We start from the raw sequence: 20,227 nt of genomic DNA on the forward strand, positions 1-20,227 counted from the left end.
GCCAGAGTTTATCTCTGAGATGTAGATATTATCGTAATTCCAGTCCTCTAGAGGTCGAGTAACTTGGCAATTTTTTGCGGTCAAGTGTGGAAATGTCGAACGATGTGAAACCGTTTCCGAGTAAACTTTGAGGTGATAGAGGCGATGGAGCTGGAATGACAATGCCAGCTGAATGAAAACACTCCGGTTGACCACTCGAGGAACAGACTGTCTGATAACAGTAAAAGTGTTCGTCGGCGTCAATTACCCGTTTGGTCAAGGAGTTATAGAAAGAGACATCGCTCTGCACGCAGTTGTAAGCTGTGGCAGTTTTGATGAACAAGGTGGGGGATGGAGAAAGTGGAGAGGGGAGAAAGGTGAAGGATAAACCAGACAAGGTCTTGACTCGGACCGGTGTTTATGAACCTTTCTTCTGATGTGCAAGGGTCAAGCTGGTTTCTCGCTGTGGGAACACGAACGTCCTGTCGTGAGACGCTGAATTTGGTCGTGAGGTTGGAGGTATTTATTGGGATAGACTTGACTGTCCCGAACTTGCATACGTCTCGGAGATAGGCGTGACAGGGATAGATGGAAAAGGTGAAGTTGCCTGGAAGTTTCTGTATTACACTGCTGAGCAATGTGAACTCTCTTTTCGCGCTTTTCCTTCTCATTCGTGGAAAAGAGGAGGTTTGCTTCGCCAAGGAAGTGAGGAGGCGGAAGGAAGAGTAGATGCGGACTTGAGAAGTTAAAGGTGGAGTCGACTCGCCCAGCCTTAAATTGACTTGGAGTTTAGAGGACAACAAATGTTTCCTCCCCCCATATGCTACCGTATGTGTCGTCATTCAGACTGCATCCTTCTGGATTAAAGGCAAATTATTTGTGGAAATAGTCATTCTGTCTGAATTCGCGGCATTCGGAAGCAGACCACAATCGTTCCTGAAGGTGCCAAATGTGCATGAGGGCACTAGCCGGCGCCTAAGTGGTACGTCTCGTTGACCATTCAAGAGTTTAGTTCATCATCGGCACCGGGAAGGAGCTGCAAACCTGCAGAGCGGGGGCAAATCACCGGAGCATGGAACCTCGCAGTGGTCGGACGACCCGAACCGCAACCAAGATCGGCGCGATGCGGTTGGGTACCTGTAGAAATAAGGATGTGATTTGGCGACAAGAGGGCCTTCATCCCTGAGTTGGCGAGGCATATAGTGGGTTACAATTACACTAGTAATATGGGGAAACCAGGGGGAACCAAACAAAGAACGGGGTCACGGAGGCTCTGAGACTCCGACTTGGAAATGTCTTTCTTGCCTGGACCACACTATTCTGGCTCCTAGGTAATGTTCCAACCAGTTGGATAGGGCCAAGACATCGCGGGACAGGTATGCATTCATACAATGGCCCAACTCATATAACATAGAGTGGTAGCACTTGCATGTTTGACATATGTATCGGCCACTGATATTGTGAAGCTGTTGATCAACCAAGCTAAGCAATGAGAGGGTGGGGTGGTGTTTTGGTGGGTTTGTGGTTGTGGTCGATGTTGTTGCTGTCGGCCGCATGTGGCCGGCTGAGGCTCAAGGAGGGTAGGAACAAAAGGGTGCTGCGCTTAGGACTCCATTTGTATGTGTTAAACATGGCTGAGGACAACCACCATCATCAAGACTTTCTTGATCATTGTGACGATGACCGTGAATTCCGAAACCTATTCGTCAGGTGGAGTCGACGGTGTAAGCTTTATTCCTCAGCAGTCTGAGGACCATTTCACAAGACAGCCAATCAATGCCTACTTTAATCTTGAGCGAAAGGTCATGAAAGGCTCGGTGCTTCATCTTTCTATCGTTCGGGACATCATCCAAATCCCGGCTTACATTTTGACAATGTGATATCGTGCATGGCTGTTTGTTTGGGCGTCGGGCACTCGAACTGTGCAATGATTATCGTCAGTTATATCCGAACTCGAGCTGCAAGTGGCCCGAAGGGGAAATCAGATGGCGAAATCAAGGTTCATTCGGGAGTTTCCGTTGCGGCACATCACTGAAAGTTGGTATAATCCTGGTGTGTTTGTGGAAGTTGGGACATTGAATGCCATTGTCATTGGCGCCAGGAGTCCAGGACTTTCGGACTTCTCTCTAGTTTGGGTCTTCTTATCGATATGCACAGTATAATGTGACGACATGCCGGTCTTGCCGCACTGGCACTGTGAAGAGAACGTTGGGCCGCGTGGACGGTTGGTTCGTCCCCCCTTCTCCCACGTTCAGGGGTAACAACACAATACGACACTCAATCTTTGTTTTCATCATCTGAGGACGAATGCCGGGTATCTGTGTAAGCTCGCCTCTATGGACTCACTGAGTCGAACCGGCAAGACCTCCATTGTCTTACCATTGGGGCATTCTGCAGGGTTCTAGCCCACCACTTGGTAGCTGGTGCCACTGCATCGGATTGGTATCCTGCTCCCAACGTAAGTCAGGATTCGAGACCGCACTGTCCTCAAGTGACATGCGACAGTAGTGATAGGGCCTTTCAAGGTTCCGGAATTGGACATGGTACACACAAAGATTATCGACTGCCGGGATCCGAAGCTGGTAGATGCTGGTTCAGGTTGTGCAACGTCGTGTTTGATGAGAGCCTGTTTCACATGAAGGAATTGTCGCCAGGAAAAGAGTGGCATAAGAGTGGCCACTTCAGCCATTGTGTGAGGAGATGCACGTGTATCCTGAACTCCTCGGGTATATCTAACCGCCAAAATTTTGAGATAATGTTACAGATATGTTACACGATATAGCATTGTGCTTGTGCTGATCATTTGGGGCCTTGAGTCTTGGCCTGCTGCGCCAACTGGGCCAGTCGTCTTTGGGCCATAGCTAAGGTGGCCTTGGGGATGCGAAGGCGCTGGCCAGCAACGAGAACTCCGGTCAACAAGGCAAGAGCGCCGGCCTGGTGGGCAGCAGCCAGGGGAATGGGAACCATGTAGATGAGGGTGCTGATACCGAGAGCAACCTGCAAAGAGACGAGGTGGAGGAGACCGGTGATTCCCTTGCGAGCAGCGGGGGGGAGGGCGGCCTTGACCCTGCCAGAGCGACTGTAGGCAACCAGGGCGCAGACAGCAGTGAAGGTGGTCATGGCCAGGATGCGGTGGTCAAGCTGGACGAGCGAGGGGTTCTCGAGCATGTTGCGCCAGACCAAGTCAGAGCCATCCTCGTAGCGAGAGTAGAACTTGTCCAGAAGCTCGGACTTGGGGGGAGCGAGGCCGTTGCCCATCATCGGGAACTCATTGTAAATGAGACCAGCGTCGAGACCAGCAACGAGAGCGCCGGAAAGAACAGTGGTGAAGATCAGAACAGTGAGGGCAGCGACGGAACCGCGAAGGACCCTAAGGGCTGGCGACTGGAGAGCAGTAAAGTTCTTGACAGCCTGCTCGGGGAAGTTGATGGCCTTGTGAGTGCGGAGAATGCTGAGACCGGCAAGAAGCATCCAGGAGTAGCAGACGAAGGCGGTAGCAAGATGGGCGGCGAGACGGTACTGGCTGACACGGGGGTGGGAGCCGGGAGCAAAGAGGTCATCCTTGAGACCGGACTTGACCATCCACCAACCAATGAAGCCCTGGAAGCCGATGAGAGCCGAGATGCCAACAAGAGTGCAAGCCATGCGAGGGGTGACGCGGCGACGAGCAATGAAGTAGATGGTGGGGAGGACGAAGGACATGCCGATGAAGCGGCCCCAGAGACGATGGGTCCACTCCATGAAGTAGATCTGCTTGAACTCTTGGAGATTCATGGTCGAGTTGAGCATCTTGAACTCGGGGGAGGCGCGGTACTTTTCAAACTCGGACTCCCACTCCTCCTGGGAGCCAGGCCAGAGAGAACCCGTGACGGGTCTCCATTCCGTGATACTCAGGCTGTGGAACGATTAGTGATCTGTGTCAGGCTGACAGAGGCATAACAGCATATCAGGTTGCTCGTATCACGTACCCAGACTCGGTCAAGCGAGTCAGACCACCAAAGATGACGATACCAAAGACAGAAGCAGCGCTGGCGAGGAGCCAGTAGGCGACAGATTTCGAGCTGGTTTCCGGGAAGCTGGACTTCTTCTCGGACTTATCAGAGGACGGGGCGGGCTGAGCAATATCGGTAGCGAGCTTGCTGAGGGGAGATTCTTGGACTTTCTGGGTAGCATAGTTGCGGGACTGGGTGTGACGAGCCTGGCTCACCAGCTTCAAGATGGTGGAAGCAGGAGTCGCAAGCTGGACAAGCTTTTGTTGCTGAGAGGCATTGAAAGCAGCTCTGGCGCAAAAGACGGATGGCCTGGACAGCTGGACAGCTGCCCGGCGTAACCCAAGCTGAAAGAAGGCCATGACGACCAAGTTGAGCCGACAATGGCAAACCACCCAAAAAAAAAAATGAGGTCGTCGTCGTCAAAAGTCAAAGTCGATCTCCCGGAGTCCCGATGGAGTGAACTTTGTATTCAGGTACCGGCTAGGTGCTGGTGGACGGGATGAACAAACTCCACTGCGCTGCCTGCCGGATGCGCGGGCCAATCGATCCCGACGTAAAAATCAGCCCACGTTTGCAATTGGATTGCACCACTTGGCCCAAGCTTCCTTTTCACGTAATTACATTATAACTTACCGTGAGAGGTAATTATCGCGTAACCTTGGCGGCAGCAACGGGCAGCATTCAACTGTGCAATGACAATTCGCACTTTCCTCCTTCAACTTCAACATCATATCTCACTGGCACGAAATCTCTGCACTTGCCAACTTCCTTGAGTTGTTATTTTCAACTTGAAGTGTTGGTCTTCTTCCTCACCACCTACCAATTCTTATGGCAGCACTGGCTTTTCCCTATTTTCTCATCACCTCAATCAGATCACCACGCTCCAACTGAAAGCAATATCCAAAACTTTGAACTCTATTATTCATGACCCTGCCACTATCTTCTACCTTGTTGGCCCCCAGTGTCACTGCCCGATTGACGCATCCGCCTCCCCTTGTGCCATGGCGGGCTTCCTGAACAAGAGCATGTCCTTGAGACTCCTCTTGGGCGTCGGCTTCTCGTATAATGGCTTGTGCTCCTCGTGGACGTTGTGCGCGTGCTCATAGTCAACATGTACAAATGCTCGTTCGACCAGCGCTAGCCCTTCAAGCTTTCGTTGGAGCGTCTGGCCGACATCATGAGAGATTCTCAAGGGCGTGTTTTCGTCCATCACAATGTCCAGCTCGACATAATAATGCTGACCAGCATGGTATGCCCGACACTGCCAAATTGTTTAGCCTCAAACACCTTTACCGGGAAACACCCGGGATCTACTCACCGTGTCTACCTTGACGATCCTGTCGTCGTGTGTCATGGTCATATAGATGAGCTTCGCAATAAACTCCTTGGGCGCTGACTTGCCAACCAGAAGCCAGACTTGCTCAAAGGCATTTGAAGCCCACGAAAAGAGAATCAGGAGGGCAATCAGGATGGCGCCAATTGGATCAAGGTACCACACAAACTTGTCACCTACGATCGCCATCACCAACCCAAAGATGTTCACCACAATGTCGTTTCGATGGTCAACAAAGAAGACGTGCACTGTTGGGAACCTCCGGTAGAAGAGGCAGTAGATCATCAAGCTGCCCTTGGCAAAAACTGACACCATGTTAGTGTCCCGTCCCCATCGTTTTGAATGAGTGGTACTAACTGGCAACACCAACAAAGGTGAGCGGAATGATATGGAGACCCTCAGCCTCGTGCTTCCCTCCCGAACCCAGGTATGCGCAGATTCGATCTGCCAACTGTTAGTAACTATACTCCATAACTACCGGGCAGGCCAGGCTTACGAGAAGTTGAATCGAGACAGTCGTCATCAGTGCACAAAAGAGAATGATGCCCAAGGTCTCAATTCTTTTTCGTCCCTACACTGGGTGAGCTTCCGATGGACTGTTAAGAACTTGAGCTCATGCTGACACTTACCACTGGATATTTGTAGATGCTCGGCCGGGCTGCAAGTCTGGATGTGATCAGCATCACAAAGGACGATACCAGGTCCATAAACGCATCCGCCGCAGTCGCAAAAAGCTAAAGGCTCGTTAACAACATAGTCGATGCCCACCACACAATGAGAACGTACCGAGAGTGATCCTGTCGATATCGCAGCATACATCTGGATGACAAAGAGGCAAAAGTTGACGACGAACGATGCGTTCACCGCAAACTTGATCTTTGGCTTATACCGCGCATCTTCCTCCAGTGTGTTACGCTCTTCATCCTCGGCTCCCAAGAACTGGTCAATCAGCTTATTCTGCCGGCTGTAGTACTTCTTGAGCTTTCTCTTGTCTCCATCAGGATGATCAACTTTCATCTGCTTGGTGCTGATGTTCTCTCGCCGATGACGTCCGAAGCTCATCGGATCCGCCGGGTCGAAGCCAGATGTTGTGGTGTCCTGCCGGATAGGGAGCGTCGAGGTTACCCCCTGGTCCTTGCCCGTTTCGAGAGCATCACTGGCCACCATGGCGTTTTCTTGCACGACATCAGAATCTCCCAGCGGCGAAGTGCCCGTCGCAGCCAGTGCGACTGGGGAACCTTGTGCAGCAGGAACTGCTATCCAGTGTAAGTCTCTCGAACAACCAGTAGACAAGTGCCAGCCTACCTGGTGCCTGTTGAGGGCCCGAGGACTCGGTATCGGTCATTGAGAAAAGCAATTGGGATTTCGGCGAATTTCAAAGATGGCAACTGCAACCGGCCACTAATCCGATAACTGATTTTCGAGAGCTTCAATCGCAGCGATCAGTCAAACTTTTATACGAGCTTCAACAATACATTGGATATCTAGGCAACCACCCTCGTCGACAAATGCTACCACGCCGTACCTTATCAGCAACCCTCTCACCTTCCTAACGAGGCATCTAGGGGTGGCTGCTAGGATCCAAGTATTTCCTCGTAACCCAATATTCAGCATGCTACCAATTTTTCAGCTTCGAGAACCTCCATCAGACCATCCTGCCGTCCAGTTACAACCGTGCATACAAATGTGATGAGAGATCGAATCTCCGAGACAGAGGGGGCGCTTGGCCGTTTATGGCTCACCAATCTACAGAGGACGTTTGGGTGGCTGGGGTGGTATTGAGAAGAACATTCTCTTGTTGGCACGACTTTCATATGTGGTTTCTAGACGTGCCGAGGCGACTTCCATGCATTTGGGGGTAGTTGACCTCGAAGACGTCGGGATAACATCAGGGGTCAAAGCGGCCCTTGAAGTCTGGTACAGAAACAGGCAAAACCCTTGGCATTACAATGGGTATCGTGGTTTGGTAGGGACGGGGAAGAAAAGAGCCGCAGATAAAGTGTTGCACCTTGATGCGCGATCAACGGCCCGGGAACGCCAAGATGTCACAGATTGCACAACAACCAAAAAAGGTCAAGGGTTAACAACCAACGAAGACATCATCATCCCTTGAACAGAGCTGCCTCTGTTGTTAAGCGACCCCGCGTATCTTTGCCCGCTTCATCAAAATGTTTTTCGATGCTACACTCCAGCTCCGTCGTCTGTTTGAACCTCCACTTCCCCACGATTGAAGCACGGTCGTGGAGAGATCCCTGCTGTAAGGGACAACCCACCCCTGCTCATTGTTGACATTACCGCGAAAGTCGAGAGAAAGCGCCGGGATGTCCGCAACCACAAGGTGACGGTCGGCAGATGTTGGTCAGGATGTCTGCTACACCAGCCAGGTGGGTCTGTTTCACCCATAGTTGTCGATGGTTTGAAACCTCTTTTGGGCGCCTAGACCCATTGCCCAAAGTAGGAAGTGGCCACAGGGTTTCCAATCGGACATCCACATATCAAAAAGCAAGTTAGAGCTGATACCAAGGGTATAGTACCTCATAGAAGCCAATATGTGCTCCCATAAGGCTCTGGCTCACTTGACTACCCCAAGAAAGCTTATTTTCAGATTGTAAAGACTACCACCCGAACTCTCACGAGTTTCGCCAAAATCACTTGAAGCTTGTTATGAAGCTCTCAAGATCATGCAAACACCAGTAACTGCTGATGTTGTCTGGAGGTTACAAGGGAGTCCGCCAATACTTGCCTCTCTTGACGCAGAATTATGGCGGTCCACTGATAGTCGCTGAATACCACGAAAGAATGGTCTCAGGAATGTGAGAAACCAAAGATGTAGATCCGGATGACGATGATACTTGTCAACGAGCTAAGGCTCTTCACGAGGACCAAGTCTTGTTGCCAACAAACTTTCCCCTTACCACTGATCTCGCAAGATCCCTGATCGAAGTCGTTAGGGATGCAATTCCGTCACCTATCCTTTGCACGACTCGCGGCAACTCCTGCCTGGCAGTACGTGTCCTGGCGTGACCGTGGGAGAGTCATAGTATAAGAGAGAATATTCTAACTTTTGCCCAGAGCTTTTTGGCCTGCATGGTTCTTCCCATTGTGTAGTGGTGTTATCTTGTGGAGTTGACTGTCCTCAGGAGGACTTATATTGGCTGTGCCATTTCCATTCTCACCTTCGATCAGTTATTTTTGACTCTTTTTCTTACTTTTTTCCCCCCTTCCTTCGCTCGACTCTTTCACTCTGGAGTCCGTGGAGGTTACTCTCCTTTTGTTTTCTGTCTCTTTTTGAGCACCCGCTGGGCGGAGTTGCATTCACTTCCGTTCTCATCAGCTTTTTTGCTTGTTTAATTTTTTTTTTCTAGACACAAGGCCAGGTGCCTAATCCATATCCAATGTCTTCGCCACAAACGAGCCCGGCGCCGGACGCCGGTACGAATATCATGAACAGCGGAAAGCCAAAGTGTGGTGGCGGTGAAGAAGTCGGCGAGTACGATCTCGGCCTTCACGTTGCGGGTTTGTGTAAGTTTAACATGATGCGAGCCATAGGCCGTAATGACCAGAGAATATTTGAACTGATGATATTACCAGTTTTGGTCATGCTGTTCTCTATCCTCGGAGCTGGGTTTCCGGTCGTGGCCAAGAAAGTGTCTTGGGTGAAGGTGCCAACGAAGGTCTTTTTCATGTGCAAGCACTTTGGAACTGGTGTCCTGATTGCGACCGCCTTCGTCCATGTAGGTCACTCACATGCACTCTGTTCCATCAATTCAGCAGGAACGAATATAAGTGGCTAACTTGCACAACAACCTTACAGTTACTCCCAACGGCCTTTGGTAACCTGATGGACCCATGCCTTCCGGATCTGTTCACAACCCAATACCCGGCCATGCCGGGCGTTATTATGATGGGCTCTATGTTCATTCTGTTTGTCATTGAGATGTGGCTTAACAGCAAGACCGGAGGCCACTCCCACGGAGGCCCCACCGGATTTGACAACCACAGTCACGGCGGCAATTCTCTCGCCGCTGCCAAGGCTTCCCTTGCGCAAGGTAATGGCGTCAATCGGCCGTCCCAGCACCGCAGGACCAATACAGAGGATACCCTCTTTGAGTCTTCCAACGAGGATATCGACTACGAGAAGGCGATGGCCCAGGAACTGTATGCAGAAAAAGTTCGCCGCAAGGCGTATACCCAAACCCCTCCCAGGAACCCCTTTGCTAATGACTACGATGACGATGATCATTATGAACAACTCAGTCCTAGATCCGAAATGCCTCCTTGGTTCATTATTTTCTATGAGCAATACGTACGCCAGCGTCTGGAGCTGGTCAACATGATCAAGGCCACTGCCAACCGGCAAGAAGCTTTCCTCCCCCAAGCGGATACCACCTCTAGCTTCAACGAGGACCGCAAGTCCCTAATTCCCGCTTCCATCATGGACTCCCCCTACCGTGACGTCGAAACCGGAGAGCCCGTGCACCCACTCGTCTACAAGAAGATGTCCCTCAACATCACCCTCCTTGAGAGCGGTATCTTGTTCCACTCCGTCTTCGTCGGCATGACGGTTAGCATCACCATCCAAGGTTTCACCATTCTGTTGATTGCCATCTTGTTCCACCAGATGTTTGAGGGTCTTGGTCTTGGTTCCCGTATCGCTGCTGTCCCATACCGTCAGGGAAGTCCCCGCCCTTGGCTCCTCGTGGTGGCTTTCGGTACTACTGCCCCCATCGGTCAGGCGATTGGACTATTGGCAAGGAGCTCGTATGATCCGAACAGCGCATTTGGGTTGATCATTGTGGGAGTGTTTAATGCTATGTGAGTTCCTAGTCCCATTTCCCCCCCCTCCCCCCTCTCCCCAAGGAGATGGAGCTGGAGTGAAGAGCATCACGGCTAATTGTAAAACAACAAAAAAAAAAGCTCCTCTGGTCTTCTCCTTTACGCTGCTTTGGTCGATCTCCTGGCTGAGGACTTCTTGTCTGAGGAGGCTCAGAGGATCATGACCAAGAAGGATAAGATCACGGCTTTTATCTTTGTTCTTCTCGGCGGTAAGTACATATACACCTTCTTCTTTTTTTGGTCTATCGGGTTTGTTTCTAGGTAGGAAGAAGCTTACACTCGTGGCTCTACAGCTGCCGGCATGTCCATCGTGGGAGCATTTGCTTGAATGAACAAATTGTACGATATGCTATCAAATATATGGCGTTTCGCTCATATAATAACAGAAATACGTTGCGTGTGGGACTTGAACGTTTTGGCGTCGTTGAGTGGTGGTGGTGGTGGTGATGTGGGAAGTTTGCTTGGATACAAATTTGATGTAAAGCTATTTCCCAAAGGACTGGCGTCGTTTAGGTCTTGGGGGTGATGTCCAACCCAGGAAACTGCATTTATCCCGTGACCCATGGGCAGCTCGTCCGCCCTCTAGAATACATTTAGAGCTTGAGACTAATTTTCAGCTTCTCTCTCGCGCAGTCCAGCACTGGGTGGAGGAGGGGTCTTACGGTCCGTAAGTACTTAGACACTTCGAGAATGATCGTTGTGTGACTGGTTTCGGTTGCAATATAACTCTCGATCAATTGTCACGCCCAACGAAACGTCTGTATTCTTGAATGGCGACGATAGCTCCTCGAGCAGAAGGCACGGCTTGTTAAAGAGGAGAGGAAAGCACTACTGAAAATTTACGCAATGTCAGAAAATTAGCTTGGAAAGCTCGACGAGAAGACTGAAAATTCATACAAGAACGGTTCATTTATTGCGATCTTTCTGAATTCGTCTTGATCCAGTACAGACATTACCGCAAATACACCGAGAAGCATCAAGCATCATCAACAGCAAATATTGTGGTGAGTACGTTGAAATTAACCCTCACAGACAAATTGTGACATTGCTGACGGATCTGTAACCTATCAGTATAACCGACTTCGGCCTCCTTCCTCGTCACGGTCCTCGCAGGGTTTTATCCATCGAAAACACACAGTTCAGACGGCAGTATTCAAGCCAAGCAAAGAAACACAATGTGTGAACTACTACTACCATGTTACGATCCAACCAACAAGCTTAGATAGATTGACCAATCAGGAGGGTCCCGAAATAACGGGACTACGGGACCGGCTGAGAGCCAGTATATAAGAAGGCCTCCCGGCCTTCTTTATTATGGCTCTTCAGCAAGCAATAGCTTCTACAATCAATCAGTACCTTTTGGCTACTACTACCGTTGTCTATTGATCATCCCAGCGATATACTCCTGTGCTTGTAACGGTTCGTCACATACCAATACCACGCCCCCTGCGGTCACGGCGGAATCGTTAGTCTCAATTTCTGCAGAGCGCTTGGATCAACCTGCTTTGGGCCTGACCCCAGCAAAGGGATGAATATTACGCTTCCCCCCATCAATTCACGTTGCAGCGACTGCCACGCCGCCGCCCATCAACCCAACCCCGACGCCCGATTGGACGAGAACGATCCGTACAGAAAGGAGGCGCGGGAGAGAGCTGCGGCGTTGGAGAAGGAGGCGAGAGAATTCAGGGTGGAACAAGAAGAGAAGTTGAAGAGAGAGAAGGCGAAGCAGGAAGAGGAGAAATGGCTTGTTGCCGAAGTAAAGAAACTAGAAAAAGAAAAAAGGGAAAAGAACAAAAAGAAGAGAAAGGTCGCGGATGATGCTGAAAGTACAGAGTCACCCGCAAAGAAGGTTCGAGAGGAGAAGAAGGGGAGTGGGGGGAAGAAGGGGAATGAAGGGAAGAAGGGAAATATGAAAGAAATGAAGGGGAAGAATAAGGCGGAGGCGGAGGAGGATAAGGAAAATAGGAATGATAATAAGGATGATGACGGAAACGACAACGGGGATAACGGTAACGCTAGCGACATTTATGACGCTTGAGAGAACCAACGGACTTTGGCAACTGGGCTCAACCTCTTGAAAGCGCGGCTATGGTGGCTGCGCTTGTATAGTCTCGATCAGCGAACACTGAAGCTATGATGGCGGCCAGGAGCTGTCTTTAGCGCTGGGATCTGGGTTGGGATGAGGTAGGTTTTGGCTGGTACCAACTTGGGGATTATACAGGATGCAATGGCTGGACTATTACGGGATACATGATTGTTACCAGGCAAATATATGGATAATAGTGCGGTGCTCCTAGAGAGACACGCTGATGGAAAGGGCAGAAATAGTTGGGTTCAATGACTATCGCCAGGGAGAGATGTAATGAAGATTATTTCTACAATCACCTTGTTAGTGGTCTGTGGACCAAGTAACATACGCTTTGTGTGTAATCGAACGCACATTTGTTCGTTGGATGAACACATATCCGCTCCTTCCCATGTAGACTCGTTTCATTGCCCGGCAACGCAACCTGAGTGCCTACCACTGGCGACCACCAGCACCGGGGTTTATGTACTACCTCTTTGACCTGATCTTCCAACACCTCCGAATGGGACAAATGGTCAAGCAGTTCACCGAAACGCACACTTACCTTATCTGTCAACTGGGGAGACTCACAAGCCTCTAAACCCTCCCCGTTCGATTCCCAGCAACGATACCCAATTTTCCACCTCACTCCCAATGGGTCTCCCCTCCTCTGCACTCCTTCATCACACTCCTTCCCCCCCTATCACGTCCTTGACCATTGTTTCATTCACCTATTTTTTATCCTTTTTTGCTTTGCGACGAAAATGAACGAGGAAAGGAACGTTCATACTACAGGCCTCACTCTCACTTGGTCTAGAGCGGCGGCTGCGTGAGCAATGAAATTCTGCAGACCGGTGAGGATAAGGTAGTCATTGCAAGGCAAAGTATGACTGAGTGCAAAGTGTTTTAGCGGGATATATCAAGATTGAAAAAAAAGAAGAAGAACGGCACTTGCAAATTACATGAACAACTAGTTCGCTCGGGTGAGGGAGGCGTACATGACATGAGTCAAAAACCCATGACACTCCGTCCACTGAACGGGAACGTTATACCAAACTGACATGAACCTGCTGACAAAGACACACAAACTAGGTATAAAGAATCAGGCATCGATCAATAAAAGATATAAATTATGACAGAGTCGGAATAATCATTGTGTACGTAGGCAGCCGACCGTATTCAGACCATCAATTCTCAGAACCGTCCAATCAATCAATCAACATCACGAAAGATCCCCTCTTACTTACGACTAAAATGTGCGGAAATAACATCGAAATCTACACCTGCGGCCACAGCGTCTTCGCCGGCATCAACTTTTGCCCCGATTACTTCAAACTCACACAAGACAGAACCCCGATATGCCCCGGTATTGGCGCGAACAATAGCCATATGGACAATATCATTCGGCACGGAAGTATTTGTGAGGACTGTCAAGACAAGAAACAGCAAGCTATACAGAGAGAGGGTGAGATGGTATGGAGAAGAGGTAGGGCAAGGGTGGAAAAAGCAAGTAGGAAACAAAGGAGCAAGAGGGGGGAAGAAAGGGAATAGAGGGATAGGTAGGGGTTAGATAGAATAAAAGGGAAGAAGATGAAGGTTGAGAGGAGGGAAATACTGGTGAGGAAAAGGTGTAGGATGAAGAGAACTGAAGAAGGGGAAATACGAGGATGGGATGATGAAGTGGGCGTATGGGAGGGATAGGGATGAGAAATAGGCACATGAGACAAAATATATGAAGGGATTACGTTGGGCTTTATAGCAATGGATCCATGAACAATTTGCTCATTAGATTTGATGAACTCGAAAAAGAGAATTTCCATTTTGAAATATGCAAAATCTACTCAATTAAAAACCCACCACCCCCTTCTTCATCATCATTATCCATATCCATATAAAACTCCTCCGACACATCACTCGGCGCATCTGCCATCTCCCTATCAAACTGCTCCTCCTCCGTCTCTTTTCCCTTTTCTTTCTCTTTCCCTTTCTTGTCCTTTTTCTTATCATGTTCTTCTTCCTCCTCCTCCTCCTCCTCCTCCTCCCCCTCCTCCCCCTCCTCCTCCTCCACTTCCTCCTCCTCAACACCCCCAAACACCCTCTCCCTAATCCTCAGTCCCCTCAACATAACCCTCCACAACCTCAACACCTCCATCCTCCTCCTCTCCTCCCTCTCCTCCTCCTCCATATCCACCAACCCCGTAATCACCGCCCTCACCGCCTCCGCCGCCTTTTCGGGAACCATCACTCCCAAGATCCTCGCCGTCCCCTTTCTTCCCTTCCACTCAAACCCCGTCAACGCAGGCGCATAGTCCACCCCCAATATATGCGCCGCCTGCGCCGCTCTCTCATGCGGGATGTGCGCTCCTCCAGCAGGGACCATAGAAGGGACATACACCTCCACATTCCCAAACTTATTCTTCGGAATCTTCCCCGACTTGGAAACGGGCGGGGGTACGTACAGCTCTGTTTGCTGCGGAGCGTAAAGCGGTGTCCCGCCAGCTTTGGCAAGGGAGTAATCCCCGAACAGATCCCCTTCATCACCGTCGTCGTCGTCTTCATTATTAGTCTCGAGGAGAGAAGGAGAAGAGGATGATATCCTCTCCCCACCAAACTTGGAACTCCGTTTCCTCTTGGGAGGAAGAACTTTTACTGGCTCTTCACCGGGTTTGACTACGCGGCCGAGCCGAAACCATTTTTCGCGCGATCGAGCGACGACCACGTCTTTACGGCGGTAGATGCGCTCAATGGGGGCTTTGGAACCCGCTGACACTGTCCCTGTTGATTGAGCGCCGGGTAGGAGGACTTCGTTCCTACGAAGATGTCTCTCGAGCGCGTAGATGGGGTGGTCCTTGAAGTCCTGGACGTTGCGGGGCATGGGCTCTGCGCCCTCAAGAGCGGCGAGCTCGTTGAGCTCGATTTGGTCGAGGTCGGTGGGAAAATCGGTAGCGGTGTAGTGTCGCAAGAAAAGGCGGCGGAGCCAGCGCTCGCCTGTGTTGATCCCCGAGGGAGTAGTGGGCGAGATGGGCCCGTCGATGCGTTGGCGCTTGGTCTTGGAGTTGTAGGCTTTGGCGTAGCGGCGGGTGACGTCGCGGGCGAAGCCGTCTTCATCAAAGGCGATGGCGTAGGTGAGGCTGTTTTCTTTATCGGAGGCTGGGGGCTCGAGAGCACGCGGGCGCCATTGGGTGTTGGTGACGAGGGGGTCTACGGGGTGCCATTTTTGTTGTGCCTCATCGAGGACTTCTACCCAGTATATGGGGTATGGGGATTCCCCTTTTATTGTCTTGGCTTTGGGGATTTCGGGGCGGGAAGGGGGTGGTGGGGGAGCGGTCATGGACGGGACGTTGTAGGCTGTTGCGTTTGGGTGTCCGAGACGACTTCGGCCTGACAGGAATGCTGGGGTTCTTGGATCTGGAGTGGTGGTTGTATTGCCGTACTTGGACATTGCAGCGGCATACCGATCGGCTGCGGATGGTCCCTTTGAGGCATTTAAAGATTTCGTTTTCTGTTGTTTAGGCATCGTAGGAGCCCCCGGGACGCAAGAGAGTGGCTGAAGGGAGCATACAAGGCGGGCTTGGACGCCAATGGAACGAAGGAGTGCACAAAAGAGCTGGGCTCCAACATCACGAGAGCCGGAAAGAGATTTGGCGGCTTTAAGAAAGTCGTCTTTGGACTTGACAGTTTCGAGGTCATCTGGGAGTTGGTACTACACGGAAGAGGCGTATTAGCCAGCGACTCAAACGACAAAGGGTAACACAAAAGTAGAAAGAGGAAGTAAATTGCCATCTACATTTTTCAACTGCCCCTCATCTTCCGCCCACAATGCTCGCCGCAGTCCCCGTTCCGTGATCTGGAACTTCGTTTTAAACATGGTGCTCGTCTCCTGAAGTCCTGCCTTGAGTGATTCGGTTCGCCCGTACTGGTTCAAACTCGCTCTCGGTATTAGTGACTTTCGCATTTTGTCCGTCAAGAGCGCTCTCAGAGCCTCCTGGACTTTGGGACTGTTACACCATCTATTCCTCCGCTCCACATGCGCAAGAAGACAAAGGAGGTGGATTTTGTGAATCTCCCTTCGTTGTTCCTTCTCGGATTTGCTTAGTGCTTTTCGCCGCTCTACAACTCTTCGATGAGGTGCCATTGCTGCTTTCTGGGCGCTCAAGTTCAGGTCTAGCTGAACATCGCCTGCTACAGCCGAGGAAAATGCGCCCTGGGAATCGAATGCGATATCCTCCAACTCCAGCTCTTCATCGTCTTCATCGTCTGAGTCTCTAGTAATGGTCTGTAAGGTGGGTGGTGGTAACTCGACATCCTCAAACTCAAGCTCCTCGTCGTCATCGTCTTCTGGGTTATCATGATCCGTCGTTGTGGGCTCCGGTATTACAGTTGGCTTGACTGGCTTCGTCTCGACCTTTGGCGTTTGTCTCTCTCCGGGCCTTCTTCGCTTCAGTGGTCTCTCTGGCGTTGTAGCTTCCGGGAAATCTTCAGCAACAGCCATGCGCCGTGCCTCAGAAACCATTTCTCGGTACACATCGGGAACTGCGCTACGGGCTGACGCCGCTCTCCGCGACGCTGCGCTGGCGCGAGTAGTTCGGGGGGTGCTGGTGGTGGTTGACGCACCAGGCGCCTTACGTTTTCGACCTGCCATGAGTTAAGTTTGGAGCAAATGTTAAAGCAATTAAGACAGAAGTTGTGAGTTGACCAAGTCCAAAAATCTCTGGACGGGCAAGACAGGTGGGACGGTGATTGATTGTCGTTGTCTTTGTCAGCTTTGCGCGGTTCCTCTCATGCCAGATGACGCAACGTGTTTGTGTAAAGACACGAAAGCACGTGATGTAATAATGACTAATCAATCGCCCTTGATACCATACCGTATGATACGTTCCCTGAAACTTTCACTACTGCTGGTGTATCTTTACATCTCAAAACGGATGCTGGAAACATAGGGTAATCATCACTTGTTCTTGGCACATGGAGATATCTCTGAATCCATTTCTCGACTAGCTTTTCCCCGACTAAAGAAAAATATTTTTCGTACACTTGAGCATGGTTTTCCCACTTGTCTCTCTACCTGTTCTGTTCATCATCGTTTTCTATCATAATGGTTTGGGATGCAGACAAACCAGCCCAGTCACCACAGAGACCCTGAACCTCCTCGAGCAACTCGGCCGAGAGTCCAGACCGAGACATATGGAGTTGCCGGAGCTACGGCAGCCGGGACGTTCTTGTAGGTCATACCTCTGACAGTTGTAAGTAAGGACCAGACGGGCAGTATCGAGGGGACCAACTTCGCGAAATAGCCGGTCGTCTTTGGCCGGGTTGTCGAGGTAGCGACCTGGCTCGCATCACCGCACACCGGATGGCTTATAAAGGCTTGACCTTACTCCGCGGCCAAGTAGCAGCAACGAGTGTTCAGTCGACGTGTTTGATGACATGGGAAAGGGGGCCCAGGGCGGTGGGTCCATCGTGTTGTTTTCGTTGAGTGAGGTCGAGGACAAGGGAAGTTCTTCCTGTCCTCCCGATGATGAGCGAGGCGGTTGAGCGATGAGTGAGGGACCTATCGAGTGGATCACATGCAAGCGTCTGTCACACGAGAGGCTATCAGTCACGAAGCTCAAGATACTTGGACGGGAAATCAGACAAGTCACTTACAGCCTTAATGATGCTGTTCCACGATAGGGTTCAGGCCGCACACCACTTGATAGAACGCGATGTGGTGCTTCAAGTCGTCTAGAGCCGCGTCCAACACGTGCTCGGCCTCCATTATTGCTTCCCTCCATAGCGCCTCCAAATTCTCCACACTCCTGAGGACTTCGGGCGGCGGCCCACTTCTCCTGGCACGGAGACGTGCACAATGGAAGTCAATATAAACGGTCTTTCTGATGTTGAGGAGATACCTGAGGCTCTCCGAAAGAGGATCGATTAACTGGTTGAGAATCCTCTGGGCCTCTTCACGGGAAGCCGTGGCCGGTGTCGCAACTCTTATCTCCTGGACTCTCGCAGGAAGGATCCTCGTTTGGTTCTCTATCTCGTATATGATGTCAATGTACTTTATCAGCCCGCGTGGCGGTTGAGCTATGCGCCCGGACTTGACTCCGGATTCATAGTCGTCGATGTAACGTTCATGTCCTGTGGCCATTTTGATTTGTAGGTAGGTACGAAAGAGACAGGCTTTGAGTGATGTGAATCTGAAGGTAATGTGGTCGTATGTGCTGGGGTGATGATACTGTATGGGTAGCAGGACAGAAAGCAATGCCTTCTTGGTGCAAGGGACATTCAGGTATTAATACCTCTACACTTGGTTACAATCAGCCGCTCACCCAGTCCTCAGGCTTTCTCAGGACATGCAGTTTTTCACTAAACTCGCGTAGCGTGGCAGCATGATAGATCGATGCACTCTTGATGAAGCCAGGTAACTCCTCAATTTCGCGATGTCCGTGCATTTAATAATCGAGAAGGCTGCCTGTGGTGCATCTGGCATGTCCCAAAACCCAGTCTGGGGAGTCACTGTGGTGGTTGTCATTGGTTAAGACGACCAAATTCTACCTACCTGTGCATACATATAGATCAAGATGTTGCAGGCCAGGCTTTTATCAGGATGAGAAATACTGCTGATGCAGAATCAAGGCACTTCAATCTCTCACGGAGTTCCGATGCCGCGACAGTTTCTGATCAGTATTTCATGACTGCAGTGCCTCAACAACCGCACAATGCTGTTCAGCATGTTTTCAGGTTATTTCCTCCAGGATCGGAGGTCCGTAACTGGCCTTTGGTGGCGATAAATGTACGTTGGAAGCACCGCAGAAAGCTATAACTTGGTCTGCCTTGGAAATATCAAGCTGGGCGAGATTAGGCACAGGTAGCCGTAAGTGTGAGCAGGTCTTTTCGTTGTAACACTCAGCACGGCTGAGTGCTATGTGCATATTTGGCTTTACGATTCTGCTGAGCACGCATCTTGTTCGGTGCCGAAAATATATGTTCCGAATCAGCAAAGACAGTACCGAACGAATGCTCATCGTTGATGAGCTGAGTAACATGGCTGTCACGGTCGAGGAACTAATCTAAATCGAGGTCCTTCTTGATGTGCCCGGATTTGAGAGCAAAGTTGCGCTCATCCCAGCCTTCTACCCGCTTTTGGGGCTCCAGCGGTAAAGAGACGAGTAGCGAATGTCAACATTCAACAGCCTTCTTGGTCTCCTGGAGAGGAGGATGGTGAGAGCAAAGTCATGCTTGTTGACGTAGTCAGTAGCTAAAGGCCACCACCGCACAGATTACGGTTTTGCGGATGGCTTCGTCCAGGTATTTCCCCAAAAATATTATACAACGATTGCTAACGTACTGCATTTCATTTTCTGTTTGAGGCATATAGCATGCCGGGAATATCCCCATGGAGGATTAGTGCTGCAACTTTCCTCAACAACTTGTCCATCTCGTATAGATATCCACGCATTCTGTACCTCTGAAAAATATGATGATGCCCAAAGATTGAGTCACAGGCAATTCAAGGTCAAACCAAGTTAGCAGACTGATTAACACTTGCTTTTGAGAAATAAGGCCATATCAGACTTGACTATACATACCACCGGTTTGAACTGATTTGATTGTCTGATTTACGTCAATGCCTGTATCAACCTGGCCACAAAACACCCCCCTTTCCCGGACACTTGCAGTCTACCGAGTCAGGACGGGAGACAAGGGCACATTGATACCGATATGCTCAGTAGGTGCCGAAACCACTTGTGCACATTTACTACCTTCACCTATACATGTCCTTGACATGTATTGGCATTACCTCTATTCACATGCGGCGCACTTGGGTAGGAGTTTGCAGCCAGTTCGTGGTGCTGATAGGAGGGTTCTTTGGAGTTCAAAGGGTGGTTTATTAGATGAAGGAAGAAGACTAAGACAAAAATACCCAGAAGGGCACCTAAAATACCCCGTCAACAACCAGGACACCATTGACCTTCCAAGTTGCTTTGAGACGTACCGAGTAAATTGAGACCTTTGGGAACCAAGTCAGAAACATGA

At 50.4% G+C, this 20,227-nt stretch overlaps 6 protein-coding genes across 6 annotated transcripts; 3 read left to right on the top strand and 3 right to left on the bottom strand.

Annotated features, from left to right (window-relative positions):
• Positions 1-2,577: 2,577 nt before the first annotated feature.
• On the bottom strand, positions 2,578-4,362 carry NEUTE1DRAFT_87247 (uncharacterized protein; the record flags this gene model as incomplete). The annotated part of the gene is made up of 2 exons (XM_009855829.1): positions 2,578-3,874; positions 3,948-4,362. The coding sequence occupies 2 exons, from the start codon at positions 4,328-4,330 to the stop codon at positions 2,779-2,781; spliced, it is 1,479 nt and encodes a 492-aa protein (XP_009854131.1).
• A 573-nt stretch (positions 4,363-4,935) lies between these two features.
• NEUTE1DRAFT_124462 (uncharacterized protein) lies at positions 4,936-6,954 on the bottom strand (the record flags this gene model as incomplete). Its single annotated transcript, XM_009855830.1, has 6 exons — positions 4,936-5,208; positions 5,290-5,609; positions 5,662-5,755; positions 5,934-6,038; positions 6,091-6,557; positions 6,610-6,954. The coding sequence occupies 6 exons, from the start codon at positions 6,647-6,649 to the stop codon at positions 4,936-4,938; spliced, it is 1,299 nt and encodes a 432-aa protein (XP_009854132.1).
• A 1,745-nt stretch (positions 6,955-8,699) lies between these two features.
• NEUTE1DRAFT_49498 (uncharacterized protein) lies at positions 8,700-10,468 on the top strand (the record flags this gene model as incomplete). Its single annotated transcript, XM_009855564.1, has 5 exons — positions 8,700-8,826; positions 8,896-9,038; positions 9,119-10,119; positions 10,222-10,349; positions 10,434-10,468. 5 exons carry the CDS (start codon positions 8,700-8,702, stop codon positions 10,466-10,468), a joined length of 1,434 nt encoding a protein of 477 aa, XP_009853866.1.
• Positions 10,469-11,668: 1,200 nt separating this feature from the next.
• On the top strand, positions 11,669-12,178 carry NEUTE1DRAFT_140478 (uncharacterized protein; the record flags this gene model as incomplete). Its single annotated transcript, XM_009855831.1, has 1 exon — positions 11,669-12,178. The coding sequence occupies one exon, from the start codon at positions 11,669-11,671 to the stop codon at positions 12,176-12,178; it is 510 nt and encodes a 169-aa protein (XP_009854133.1).
• Positions 12,179-13,459: 1,281 nt separating this feature from the next.
• NEUTE1DRAFT_50174 (uncharacterized protein) lies at positions 13,460-13,756 on the top strand (the record flags this gene model as incomplete). The annotated part of the gene is made up of 1 exon (XM_009855604.1): positions 13,460-13,756. The coding sequence occupies one exon, from the start codon at positions 13,460-13,462 to the stop codon at positions 13,754-13,756; it is 297 nt and encodes a 98-aa protein (XP_009853906.1).
• Positions 13,757-14,004: 248 nt separating this feature from the next.
• NEUTE1DRAFT_124463 (uncharacterized protein) lies at positions 14,005-18,338 on the bottom strand (the record flags this gene model as incomplete). Its single annotated transcript, XM_009855832.1, has 5 exons — positions 14,005-15,908; positions 15,993-16,840; positions 17,238-17,275; positions 17,438-17,538; positions 17,895-18,338. The coding sequence occupies 5 exons, from the start codon at positions 18,336-18,338 to the stop codon at positions 14,043-14,045; spliced, it is 3,297 nt and encodes a 1,098-aa protein (XP_009854134.1).
• Between the last annotated feature and the right edge of the window lie 1,889 nt (positions 18,339-20,227).

The sequence above is a fragment of the Neurospora tetrasperma genome (assembly GCF_000213175.1).
Source record: "Neurospora tetrasperma FGSC 2508 unplaced genomic scaffold NEUTE1scaffold_6, whole genome shotgun sequence".
NCBI lineage: Eukaryota > Fungi > Ascomycota > Sordariomycetes > Sordariales > Sordariaceae > Neurospora > Neurospora tetrasperma.